The sequence below is a fragment of the Platalea leucorodia genome (assembly GCF_965183815.1).
Source record: "Platalea leucorodia genome assembly, chromosome: 3".
NCBI classification, from domain to species: domain Eukaryota; kingdom Metazoa; phylum Chordata; class Aves; order Pelecaniformes; family Threskiornithidae; genus Platalea; species Platalea leucorodia.
Window position 1 is genome coordinate 12,335,955 of NC_138825.1, and position 13,331 is coordinate 12,349,285.

Below are 13,331 nucleotides of genomic sequence, written 5' to 3' on the forward strand. Positions count from 1 at the left end.
GGTGTCTTATTGGTGCTGTAAATTTTTGGCCTTAATTCATCCGCTTTATAGGGACAGCAAAATCAGGCAAAGTACCTCACACATCCTACCTGTCTGGGAAAAGATAAAATAAGAAGCAAGGCTGCTTCTACTGGATGTGATTCAGTAACTGAAATGGTGAGGGATGGGAGAAGCTGCTTCTGATAAGTATTCTGGCAAGGCTTTTAATGGGGGGGTCAAAAAAGCTTCCCACTGGCAAAACAGGAATTGCCAACACCATCGTTGGAGTATGTCAGTGATAGAGGGAAGGCTTAGGTAATCAAAAGATAGACCTGATTCTATTCTTTACTCATATGAGTACCCCTATGATTTTGAGCCAGTCTTTTCTTGCTGGGATTAGCAGTGCTATTTGTTTTGATTTAATATTTTGTATTTCTTTTCAGCATCTTTTAAAGATGAAGAAAACTCTGCTTTTGAGACCCAGCCATTTCCTTCTCTGCAGAGAGTAAGCAGTGAATATAGAGCAACAGAGATGATGATTGTGGAACATGAAAACATGCATTTTTCTTTCAGCTTTCCACACATAGCAGGGGATATTAATTTTTGGTTTTAGGCCTCAGATACCAATGCTGGAACTGAGAACATAGGCTTTATTGTTGGCCACTGGAGTCTTTTCAGCACTTAAAAGTAACAGTTTGCATATCTTTCAAGCTTCTTAATTAATGAACCCAAGTTGTAGAGCTTGGGATATGCTCAGTTTTACAGCTGGTTAACATCTGGGCATTGTGTTTTAAAGCATCAACAATTGTTTGCTAATTTTGGAAAAAAAAAAAATGGCCTTTGGCGGTTCATCACATACTTTTGGCCATGCAGCAGAGCCAGACACAGAGAAATTATGAGTGAATTTCTAGTATGTTCCTGTTCCTGACTATTTGCTAACTCTGGGCTTTGTGTTGGCTTATTTTTCACAGAAACAACTGGCCAAAAACAGTCTGATACCATTTACAGTGTTTTTTTCTAGAACTTTTTTTCCCCTGGTTACTGTTTTTCCTAATGTCTGAACTGCTTATTAACATGCCTTTTAGGGACTTGTTTTATACAATAATACTGCTTTTTATTTGGATTATGGAGATGATTAGTATCCAGTTATTTATAGGCTTATATCAGAGCATGTATGAAATGTCAGTCAGTTATACAGGTCTTATGCCCCACTGCATTTTTTTACTGTCTAATCAGATTACTGCGTAACTACAGAAAATAAAGAACTCTGTGTAATAGACTAAACTACTGAGATTCAATTCCTCTACCTGTTTTGATTCCCCAAATTGAATTTTCTTCCTATAAGAAAGGGTATGTTACTCTCTTCTGTACCTGTCATCTTTATAGGGTTAAAGAATCACCTGCCAACGTTTCCTTAATTTCATTAGCTGTTAGTTTAACCTTATGATTTGAAGTCACCTTACAATTAATTCCTTAGAAGAATTTCACATACTCTTGTTCTCATCATCATAATGGCAAGCTTATGGATTTTGTACTTAGGACTGTGTGTTACTTAAGATACTTTTTGCATTCAAAAAAACTTCCTGGAGAAGTAGAAAACACTTGAAGGAGTATAAATGGGGCATTTCTCACACATGTTAAGGTGAATTGACTTGCATTTGTTCCTTGTCAAAATTTTGTCCTTAAGATTTTATCCATTTTTATGTATTTCCTAACTTTAAACTGAAGGAGGAAAAGGTGCATATGTATATTGTGTTAAATGTTAAAAACTTAGGGGTTTTTATTCTACTGTTAGACCCTGTTGGTGTTAAATTCCAATGTAGCGTCCCAGTAATTGGCCTCATTGTGCTTAGTTGCCGTCCTTTGCCGTGGGGTCTCTTCATAATGAAATTTTTTTTCAGGTCCTGGAGTCTGTTTCTGAAGATGTTGGGTTCAACATAGAAATAAAATGGATCTGCCAACAAAGGGTAAGTAAATGTACACGTGACTTGCTTTGATACTTTGCCATTCCTGCAGCTAAAGCTTGTAATTTGGCATGGAAATTTGAGCTACAAACAAAAAGGCATAATTTTGAGGTTTTTTTATGTGACTGTTGTTTTATTTTAACCCACTGTCTTTAAAACTGGGAGTAGAGTAGCACTGCTCTAGCAAATGAACAAACTTACTCTTAAAACAATAGGAAGTATTTATAGGATTGAGTTCATAGTGCAGCTCAGACTGCTTTTAGTAGAAGACCCTTTTTAAAGTCAATGGATCACAACAGGTCAGGCATGCCTATACATGGGAAAAGTGACAAGAAAATCAGACTCTCCTGGCCTGGTGTAGGAGCAGCTACAACATGATGCAGTAATACAGCCAACTGTTTCCTTCTTGTCAGCAGTATGGTGGACTCAGCTGGATTGCTTAGCGCTCAGTCTAGAAGGAAATGGTTGTCAAGGCTAGGACTGGAAGCCTGGAGTGGGAGAAAGAAGCTAAGTAGAGTGGTAGGTGGAAGTCCGTATGCATGGAGACATGCTAATGCTCTCAGAGACCGGTCAACTGCAGAAAGACTGATACCTGGTATTCTCAAAGACGAAGGATATCTTCTTTATTTCTACAAATCTTATTGTTGCATTTTTATATTTAGAAAAAGCAGTACAAAATATCTGTGATAGTTTTTAGTGATCTTTCATGGAATTCCTTTTGTGTTTTCAAAATTAGAAAAGGCTTCATAGAAACTCTCTCCTTGGATCAGAGGATGGTGAATTTTTCAGTGAATCTTATTGCTGTTGGAATTCAGCTGCACCTCACAGACTGACAGTCATGTAGAGCTGTAACTAGCATTCAGTAGACTGAAGGAGTGACTTCTGTGTTCAGACCTGCAAACTGAATTCTCATTTTGCTCAGGTTGAATGAAAGACCATTGCTCGTTAAAATAATTTTAGTAAGCATTAATTTAGATGGCTGAAACTTGTCCTTTCTTTTTATAGGATGGACAGTGGGATGGCAACTTGTCAACTTACTTTGATATGAACCTCTTTCTAGATATTATCCTAAAAACTGTTTTGATGAATGCTGGCAGAAGAAGGATTGTATTTTCTTCTTTTAATGCAGATATTTGTACAATGTAAGTTAAGAGATATACAATGTATTTTCTTCTTTTTTGCCTTTTTTTTTTCTTTTGGTAAAATTTACTTTGGACATAAGAGTACCCAACATAATAACACACGTTTTGATTAGACCTAAATTTCGGGTGCCAAAGTAGTTGGGGATTGAAATGAGAAATTAGACTACTTTTGCCATCTGGGCTGTGCCAGAAATAAAATAGGGGAGCAAAGTCAAAGTAGATATTCTTGTCGAGTGCCTTCCTGAATGCTTCAGTCTTTCTTGACACAAGAAAAAATGTCAAGATTTCTTCTGATATCACGAGTCTTTTTCATTCATATTTAAGGGGTACGCAAGTCTAATTTACAAACAAAATTAGGTTTTTTTAGAATTTTTTCCGCTATATCTGCCTTTTAAAAAGGACAGAAAATGAAATAGCTTTGAATTGTCTGTGCTTGGTTTCTTGTTAAGTGGTTTGTTTTCCTTTTAATGGAGTGTCACGTTGAAGGTACTGGAGCACAGAAAAAGCATAGGAGTTGAACTGGGGAACAAACAGTTGGGATGCGTTTGAACTAACAATATGCTCTAGTACTTTTTAACAAGAAGTGATTTAGCACTGTTAGTGAAAGGCTTTATGGAAATCTCACTTGATGAGAGACTGCACTGATGAAATACCACTGAAGGGCAGGACAAAACCAAACCGAGGTACTGATAAAAGGGCCAAGGAACAAGTGCGTAAGAGTAACACGCTAATCCCAAAGCTTTGCTTCCATCTGTTGTCATTTCATACTACCTTTCTGGTATCAGACTTGAAAAACACATTAATAAGGTTAGGTATTGTATATTAAACATCTTTATGAACTCTTATAATGATTGTTCATTTTACTCTAATGTGCATTTAAGAAGAAAATTACAGAATTGGACAGTCTTTAAGAATTTTGTATAAATATTTTGAGGATGTGCATCTGAGTTCAATTTAAAGTCTAGTTTCCCTTAAGCTGCGTGTATTAATCTCTAATTAGGGGTAAAAGTAACAGAGAGAACAGTTTGTTGACATAGTTTCATACTAAACTGTAGTGCCATCTTGTTGCACCAGCTAGGAATTAGAAGAACATGCAGTAAAGGGCGTAATCCTCCTCAAACAGTAAGATTGAATTTCCATGTTTTTTAACGCATTTGCTATTTGTAAACCTTTTTTTCATAACAGGGTTCGGCATAAGCAAAACAAGTATCCTGTGTTATTTCTCACCCAAGGAGAATCTAAACTCTATCCAGAACTTATGGATCTTAGATCTCGTACAACTCCAATTGCCATTACTTTTGCACAGTTTGAAAACTTGCTGGTAAGCTGACAAGTTCTGGTATTAATCTGCAGTAAAATGAAACTAAATTATGACTACTTTTTGGAAATCTGTAATTTTTGACACTAATGCTTAAAATTACAAACGACATCACGAAACACAGTAACATTTAGTAACTGCCAAAATAATGTCTGTTGTTTCAATGTCTGTATAATACATTGTTTAAAAAATAGTGCTATCAGTAAACTCTTTAACTGAATTAAATTTTTTTTATTAATGTTGTTATGTATGAAATTGTAAGGAGCTGCAAGTGTCAAAGGATAAAAAAAACTGAAGCAGAAGTTTTTCAGAAACATGGATTTTAATTGAAGTGTTTTGTTTTTCAGGGAATTAATGTGCACTCTGAAGACCTGCTGAAGAATCCATCATTTATTAAAAGGGCCAAATCTAAAGGCCTAGTGATTTTCTCATGGGGTGATGATGCAAATGACCCAGATAACAGGAAGAAGCTGAGAGAATATGGTGTTCATGGGCTAATATATGACAGGTACTTCACTGTGTTTTAAAAATAGTAATAATTAAGCTGAGAAATTATTGTATCCTGATTTCTTATGAAATTTTTCATTGGTGCACAACATCTTCCCTTGGTGTTATAAGCACAAGCCCATAACCCCAATTCAAAACCAAGACTAGCATTAATTCCTACTTTTTCAGCGGTATATATGAAACAAAATAACTTTTTGCTTTTCCTGAGGTTATTGTAAATATAATTTGATCCTCTAAAGAGCTAGTGCATGGCATACACATTTAACATGCTATTAACATTCCTGACAGTAATTCTTAAACTTATGCATGACATGGTGAGGACAATGTTATTTAACTGTTTGGCTGGAATCTTCAGCTTTCTACATTTAGTTATGGAAACAGTTAACACAACTTTTAACTTTTTTTTTGGCCAACATTCTATTGCATTTCAAAGCTGTGAATTCACCACTTTTCCTATTAAAATTAGCTTGGCAAACTGCCAAATTAATCACTTCAGAAAGTAGTTATATCCACACAATTCAGGTGGACATCAGAATACCATGGTAAATCTTTGAACAAAAGTGTTATTTTAGTTCCTTACAAACCCCAAAAGTTTTAACTCTTTTATCATAAAAGATGTGAATTTCATTATTAAAAGATGATAAATTTGAGAAGCTGTATTAAATTAGACTTTCTGATAGATTACAAAGAATATGTAATTGAGAAAGCATTAAATGTAACTGAAGTGTCAAATTATAGAAGACTTTCAAATCTTTTGCTTTAGCAAGGGCATTGCTTTGCATATTTTAACAAAAAAAAAAGGGGGTGTGTGTGAGGGAAATCAAGTAATTGTCAAGGACTCTGTTTTATGAAGTGAAAACTGAGAGTCAAGTGAACATATTTAGAGGCAAGAAATTAAATATGTTCTAGCTTGCCAGTGTAAAAAAGAGTTAACTCCCTTCAATCTATTCTTGACTATTGAGAGTCCTTCCAGAGTGTTGGGTCTGGTGCTTCTCTGGTTTGCCAGAGGTCTCCCTTCTTGTACTGTATAGTATGTCTCCTCCTTTTCATTGCTGGTAAAAATGAACAACAAGATTTTTACATTGAGGATCAGCTTCAGACTGGCCATTGAAATGTAAGTCCTCTTCCTGCTACAGCAGTGCTACATGTTGTACCTCTCCTACAACCCAAGATTGAGGCCCCTTTAGTAGATGAAAAATATCTGTGGACTAGTATGCAGGCAAAGTGGTACTCTGACTCTTTAGTGTACAGTCAAAGGGTTATTATGAAATCCTATGGAATGCATAACTCGAAATGATAAATTATTGGTCTATAGACAGGTGGGGTGTTTTAATCAAATACTATTGTATAAAGTGTTCTTATGAAATGTCTGTTCATCTGATGTCTACTACTCCAGTCTTCTAGAGTTCTTAATTACTCCCGATGTAACAGATACACACTGCTATGGTAAAACAGTAAAATGGGTGACAGCCTTATTTCTGACTTCATGTTGCTTTTACTACTTTAGATACTTAATTGCTTATGCTTAAATAATGTTGCAGTTATGTCAAGGCTGCAAGTCTCCTACATGTCCTCTTATGTTCCTTTCTGTACTTTTTAGTGTGTTTTAAGTTGCAGTATGATAGCAGAACACCTTTTACCTCACCTTTTGATGACTGACCAATTCATTGGAATTGTTTATAGGCTGAATTCCCTTGTGGATTCAACTTGACAAAAAAATTCTTAACCCTCCTGCACTATTTAGACCATTTAGGTTCTAGAATCGTATTCATCTCTCCTCTCACTGCCTGCCCCCTGTATCTTTACACCTTGTTGACATCTTTCTACTTTACTGAGAGGAATCCCAAAATTAATATTCATTCCAAAGCTGTTTAAAAAACAGTAGTTCAGTGGTGCATTTTTTCTTTTTCAAGTCACAAACTGCAATTGAGCAAACAATTATCTCTTCAGTATAATTGTTGCAGGATCGTTAACTAATTTCTAGACATTGTTGACTTTTTTAATAGGCCAAAACAAATACTGGAATGTTCCTTTACAATTCTTAATTATTTTTCAAAATTTACTAATTGTCGGAATAGAATTAACTTTAATCTTAATATAGGTTCTTTAGAAGGAACATGACACTTTCTGAAAATTGCATGCGATATCTCAAGCTGGACATTTCGAAATGCGGGTGGTACCTGCAAGTCCTGGATGGCATGTCTAAATGTAAAACCTGTCAGCAAATGTTTCCATTCACAGTTAGAGCTGTTGAGTAAAGAGGCAGTCTTTCAAATCATTTGAGAGTATGAAGTTAATACCAAGAGTTTAAATTGTCAAAAAGTTTAAATAGATATGGTGTAAGCATCCATATTCTGTGCTGTTTGAAGTTTAGAAACAGATAAATTCAAAACTACTGTGAGGCAGAACTCAAGTAGAAAGAGATATGTACATGCTTGTTTCAAGGTCTAGAAATAAGTTGGGACTTCAGTAATCTGTTTAAAGTATAAAACCAGTTTATGCTATGGTTGCATCTTCAAATTCCAGAATATTTTGAGGGCTAAATCAAGATGTGCTTTTTCTATTGCTTCTGCAGAATTTTTGTTCTCTGGGCTTAAGGCCAAGTCCAGATATTTATCAAAAATCGCTGCGCCTGGTGTTTTGTGTTGCTGTTTACTAGACCTTTACTTACTCTTAGTAAGCGTTATTTGTCTGAATAAGCTAGGAAGTGAATACAGGAATTTTAGTGAAGTTTAGGTTGCTTGGATATAGCCCTGAGTTATTGTTATTGTATGTGGTAATTATGTCAAAGATTATGAACTGTCTGGGTAGAGATGATTTCTATAAGCTATTTTTTCCGAACTTTAATCATCTGTGTAGAGTTGAGCAAAACATGGTAGCTACTTGTGAAGATGGCAGAAAAACTGTGTCCTGAATACCAAAAGTTGCTGATACCAAGTGTCGGGCATAAAAAAATGCAGGTAGGGGGATCTGACTTTGTTTTGCATGGAGAAAAACTGCAAGACTAAATCTGGGAAGCTTACAAATGCCAATGCTATTAAAAGAACAGTCTCACTGGGTCAGGGGAAAGAATTTTTTTTTTTCCTTTTTTCCCCTCAAATCCAGTCCTTTCTCCACTTGGGATGCAGATTATTAGGCATACCCAAAGTCATTAAACCAAATGGATGGTCTAGTGCAGTTGCCAAGACAATATTCTGCTTTTTTTCCTATGTTTAACTAGCATTCATCTCAGCATCTAAGATATCCAAACTACTTGTGTTAAAAAGGCAACCTACAGAAAAGGTGCCACCTCTGCCTCCAAGATTCTATTTTGGCCCTAATCTAGAGAAGTACTTTAAATGCATGATTGGGCATCTTCTATTCATACAGATAATTAAATCTTATGCTTAAAATGCTTCATTAGTTTGATTTAGATTTTATTTAGAGAATAAACTTTGACCTATTTTAGTGAAATTCTCTGGATTGGCAAAAATTATGAATTTTAAAGCAGGATTTTTGGGATGATCTATCTAGTATTTTTCTACTGGATAAGCTTTGTAAACAGTCCAGGAAATACTTGTGTTTGAATATACTTAGCACAGTAAGAACAATGCAGTCTTATGTTTTTACACCAGTTGGCTATATATTAAAATACCAATGTGGAGAGGGGGTGGGAGGTAACTTACACTTGCATTATCTTTTTTTTTTAATTCATTTTACATAGTCTGAGTTCTGTTTGAATAATATACACAGCTGCATGAAAATATTAAATGAGCAATCCTCAAACATTTATGCTGAAAGCTTTTCCATGAGAATCTTCAGTGTGTTTGTCTCCTCTCTAAACACTACAGTACCTTATGGCTGCATGTTGCATTTGCAGACTCCAGACAAAAGCTCTGTGCCCTATTAGTATTAGTAACTTTCTAGAACTAACACAAATTTAGTTGGCAATAAAGGCAAAAGCATTCAAAACAATTCTCAAAACTAGAAGAACTGCCTAAATATGCACCATTTCATTTGCCTGAAACTGAATGTTACTTAAATAAATAACAGCATGGATATATGTAGGAAGTCAACTGGTATTACTTGATCTATAATTTAATCTACTCAGTGACTGAATTAAGATGTTTATGCAATGGCAGTCTAAGTCTTTCCTATTTTGCAAATTGCAAAGTAAACTCAAGTTTACCTTGAGGCGTAAAGAAAAATGAAAAGTTTTAATCAAAAGCTTCAGAAAATCTTTTTAGCATGAAAACAATATTTCAGTGCTGCTGACTCTTCCTTTTCGGACCAAGCAATAGCAAAGAAAAACAGCTGTAACTGTAGTTTCATGGACCCAAATGAAAAGCGGGGACAAGAAATTCTGAGGTACAAGGGTAGCTTTGCTTCAAATGGTCTTCTCTGCTTTCGGTTTAGAAGAAATACTCTGTGCACATGGGAATGGACTGATTCCAGTAGAAAGTCTGAAAGGAGCTTGGAGCCTTGGACTTGTCCAAAAATCTCAATTGAGAAGAGTTAAATACAAAGCAAGAATTACAGAATTTATGCTTGCCCTAGTAAAAAACTAATAAAATACCTGCCAGAAGCTGCTTAGAAACATGCTTAGCCACGTTCTATGAACAAGGGGCTTAGAAAGTGGCCTTTGCTCTTCCGGTGTCTAGCTGATGGGAAGGACTTAAGATTTGCAGTTCTGACAGTGTTTTACTATATAGAAAACTATCTTCTAATTTCAGTGCTTTGTCTTGAATGCATAGAGAAATTTATAACGTGTAAGCTAAATTAACTGAAGAAAGCACAGGTCATACCTGCATCCTGGAAGGAAGGAAATAAGGTTGAGCTTTTATTCTGCAGGTAGCTTCTATTAGGAAATTTCGGGTCATAGACCTCTATTGGATTATAGGCTCTGTGCAAGTAATTTAACTGCTGTGCCTTCTGTGTGTGTTCGATAAAACTGGACAGTATTTGTCCTCAATTCTAGGAGTTCCTGTAAGAAACTATCTTTGATCTTACTGTAGGTAATGTGATCCACATCTATATTTCCTGCAGAAGTGTTTCCTTATTTGAATCCCATTTACTTACTATATCACCGTTTGAGCTGCATATTATTTTTGATGTCTTGGACTTGCCAACAGTTCACAAGTTGTCTTGCTGGGGTAAAAAGGCACCTGGCACTGTATCATATAGCACTCTGTTGTTTTGGTTGTGACATCATGTTCCTTTTGGACATAACTTGAAATTATGATATGAAAGAATGATGCAATAAAAACAAACCACTTTCTTGAAGGAATGATAAATGCAAATATGAATATTCATAGGAGACTAAGGCAGAAGCCACAGTAATTTCTTCCAGAAGTTTTCATTGGAAGGAGATAAACCTGGAGACTTTCAATACCTGAAACTATATGTGCAATAGCTATAAGTGAGAGGAACTAGATGCCAGGATTTAAATTTTGGATATAAATAGCATACTGCTGTTAGAAATTAATGTTGGGAGATCAGAATGCATCCTTGTCACAATAAGTGTTGTGCCAAAGTTAGGTTACAGGAACATGAATGCTTTTGCTTTATAATGAATTACACCAGAATAGTATGAGTTATGCTCAGTGCCTACACTGTCAAACTCAAAATGTGTTTTGGATTTGGACAGTCTGGTACAATATTGACAATTCAAATCCTGCAGCTTTGTTCACATGTGTGAAAATAAGAAAGTGAAAGGAGGATATACTGTTAGTGTAATAGTTACATTTGCACTAGGTATGAATGAAGATCAGAATTTCTGTTTTTTCACTCTTGTAATGGGTAATCTTAAAAATGGTTCTGAAGTGGGGGGGGCGGTGAAATACTTCTTGAAACAACATTAAGTATAAACTCCATTCAGTATTATGTACAAGTAGTGCATCACAGTCTGTGCAGGTAATCTCAGGGCTCTGAAATTTATTCGCTTTTAAGTTTGAAGCCTGGAACTCTGCTCTTGCTTCACTGCTTTGTGCCACCTGTAAAAATGACATTTTTCAGGTGAGTAAGTGAGGTGAATGCCAGTGGGTAACTTTTTAGTATATCCAATGAAGTACTAACCATTCTGTAAAAGGAATACTATTTTATATTGCAAGATGAGTGGCAAAACTTAAAGTACTAACCTCAAACATACTGTTTTTATAGACTTGCTGATACCTGATTTTACTCTAATAGGGAAAAAAACCCAGTTGCTTCATCTAGTCTACATTGCTGTGAACTGTCAGGTTATACTGATCAGTGTGTTTTCTTTTCTTGCTTATTCAGGATATATGACTCGAATCCTGAACAGCCAAATATATTCCAGGTGGAGCAGCTGGAACGTCTCAAGAAAGAATTACCAGAGTTGAAAAGCTGTGTGTGTCCTCCAGTTAGCCACTTTAAATCCATATCTCCTTGTAAATGTCATCATAGTTGCCTGGAAGAAAAAGCTGTAGATAACTTGAAGAGTGTTCAAATGCAAAAGGACTGATTCTAGGCAGAATGCTGTTTTGTATCTATTTAACTTTCACCATTGGAACAGTGCTGTCTATGCCTTCAGGTTTGTTTGGTTTATTTTTAAGTCCCCAAATAGCAATAACTGTGTTCCTCCTTCCTGATGGTACTTGTTAAAATTTCAAACAATGTTAAAATATTCAGCCAGCTATAGTTATTGTTCCAGTTTACATATACAGTTTTAATTTTTTCCTGTAAGCAAGTCTCAAATCTTGAAAAAGAAAATTAAGGGTTACCACTAAGTGTGGTTTTAAAAATAAAAATATTAAGGAGTCTGAGGAGTGGAAGCTCAGAAACTAAATTGTAGGGAAATTACAATGATCTGATACTGAATATGCTGCAAAAAGTGTTTTGACTTTGATTTTTACTTCAGTGCTACAGCTTGTCAGCCTGTATCTGACAATGGGAAATTAAGAAGGTGATTGTAAGATACATATTATTAGATCTGGCCTGAATAAATTGATACCTCATATATATGTATTTGCACTGAAAGATCCACCTGTACAAAGCTTCGTGCCATTTAAAAATATCTATATATTTTTAAGTAAACTGCAATGTATATTAACTCATTTTTTCCCACTTCATTGGACACTTAGGCTGCTGCCATTATTTTCTGATTTGCCAATTCATTGGTAAAGTGTCTGTGTATAACAGTCAAGGGTGAACCACAAGTACGATTTTTTTTTCATTAATGTCGCACAGGCCTGCTAAACTTTAGAAACGTCGCAAATAATTTTAACAGAATTACAGAAACTTCAGTGGTTGAGAATTTTTTTTGCACAATAACTTTAATAAATAGAGTAAGTAACATGCACAAACTCTACAAAATGCATGCTTTAGTTAAGCATGAAATTTAGGTGTTTGCTGCGGTCCTTGCATCTTTATGGTGCTAGTTATGTGTGAAGTGTGCAAGGACTAACTCAACTACTTAATCTTCTTTGCCTAAAACCACAAGCCTATTATTCACAAGAATTTGAAGAAAAGGCTATACCATACATGGTTTGTCTTACTTACATAATACAAGCTACTAGCTCTTGTATTTTGCAAGATTTTTTTTTTTTTTTTTCCTCGGAGCAAGGATCACAAATGTACTGAATTCAGATAATCTGCATTCTGTTGGCTGGTATCTATCTTCTGTAACTTACTACAAAGTCAGTCATAGTTCTTAATAGATAGGTATGCATGTCCTTTTTCCTCCTGAAGTTGCAGGTCCTGCCAACACAACAGCTGTAACTTTCTACTGAAGTGTTAATGTACAATAAGAATGGAAAATATTTATTTTTTTCTCTTGTAAATTGACAATGAAAATAATAGTGTGTACTATATTCTTTATATACAGTCATTGCTACATAGAACTGATTGTACAAAGAGCAAAGCCATTGCAAATAAGTGCTTGAGCCTGCACCGCTGAGCAGTTTGAAACAAACAGCTTGTTTCGACTTGCCTTGTGCATTTTAGTATTTAAAGTTTGTTTGTCCTGCACAAACAGCACAGTAATGATTAGGTATCTAGAAGATGTCTTTTATTTAAAAGAAAAAAAAATTAAACGAAAATTTGGAAGTGTGTGAGCTGTGTTTTTTGGGAGGCAGGGGGCACTGAACCTGATTGTTGACATGAGGAACCTGTGGCTGTTATCTGATACAGCAAGTCCAGATTCCTCACCTATGTGATTAATTCTTAATTTTTTTTCTTTATTTGCATACCCCTGTGGGGTTCTTTTGACAGGTCTTGAGGGCTTTGCCAGCTGATGGGCACCCCCTACCAGGGTTATACATGTCACTGCTCATGAATGCTGGGCAGTGCACCCACAGACATGTTGAACATGACAGCTATTTGGTGTGAAGGTGGTTTAAAAGTTGTGCTGTCTGAGGCACCCTCTTGGACTAATCACAACATGATGCTGAGAAGGGCTTGGCACCCTTAAAAATTTGTTTC

General features: G+C 35.6%; 1 protein-coding gene across 4 annotated transcripts in view; it reads left to right on the forward strand.

Annotated features, from left to right (window-relative positions):
- The window catches only part of GPCPD1 (glycerophosphocholine phosphodiesterase 1), a 45,258-nt gene extending 32,317 nt beyond the window's left edge, over positions 1-12,941 (forward strand). For 3 of the 4 annotated variants that reach the window (XM_082306982.1, XM_082306981.1, XM_082306983.1), the window contains exons 15-20: positions 423-484; positions 1,881-1,946; positions 2,949-3,085; positions 4,271-4,406; positions 4,751-4,911; positions 11,169-12,940. In XM_082306982.1, coding sequence (XP_082163108.1) covers positions 423-484; positions 1,881-1,946; positions 2,949-3,085; positions 4,271-4,406; positions 4,751-4,911; positions 11,169-11,373 — 767 coding nt within the window. In that variant the 3' untranslated portion in view covers positions 11,374-12,940. Of the gene's footprint in view, positions 1-422; positions 485-1,880; positions 1,947-2,948; positions 3,086-4,270; positions 4,407-4,750; positions 4,912-11,168 lie in introns of all 4 variants that reach the window. The other variant, XM_082306984.1, reaches the window with a different exon arrangement.
- The last annotated feature ends 390 nt before the right edge of the window (positions 12,942-13,331 follow it).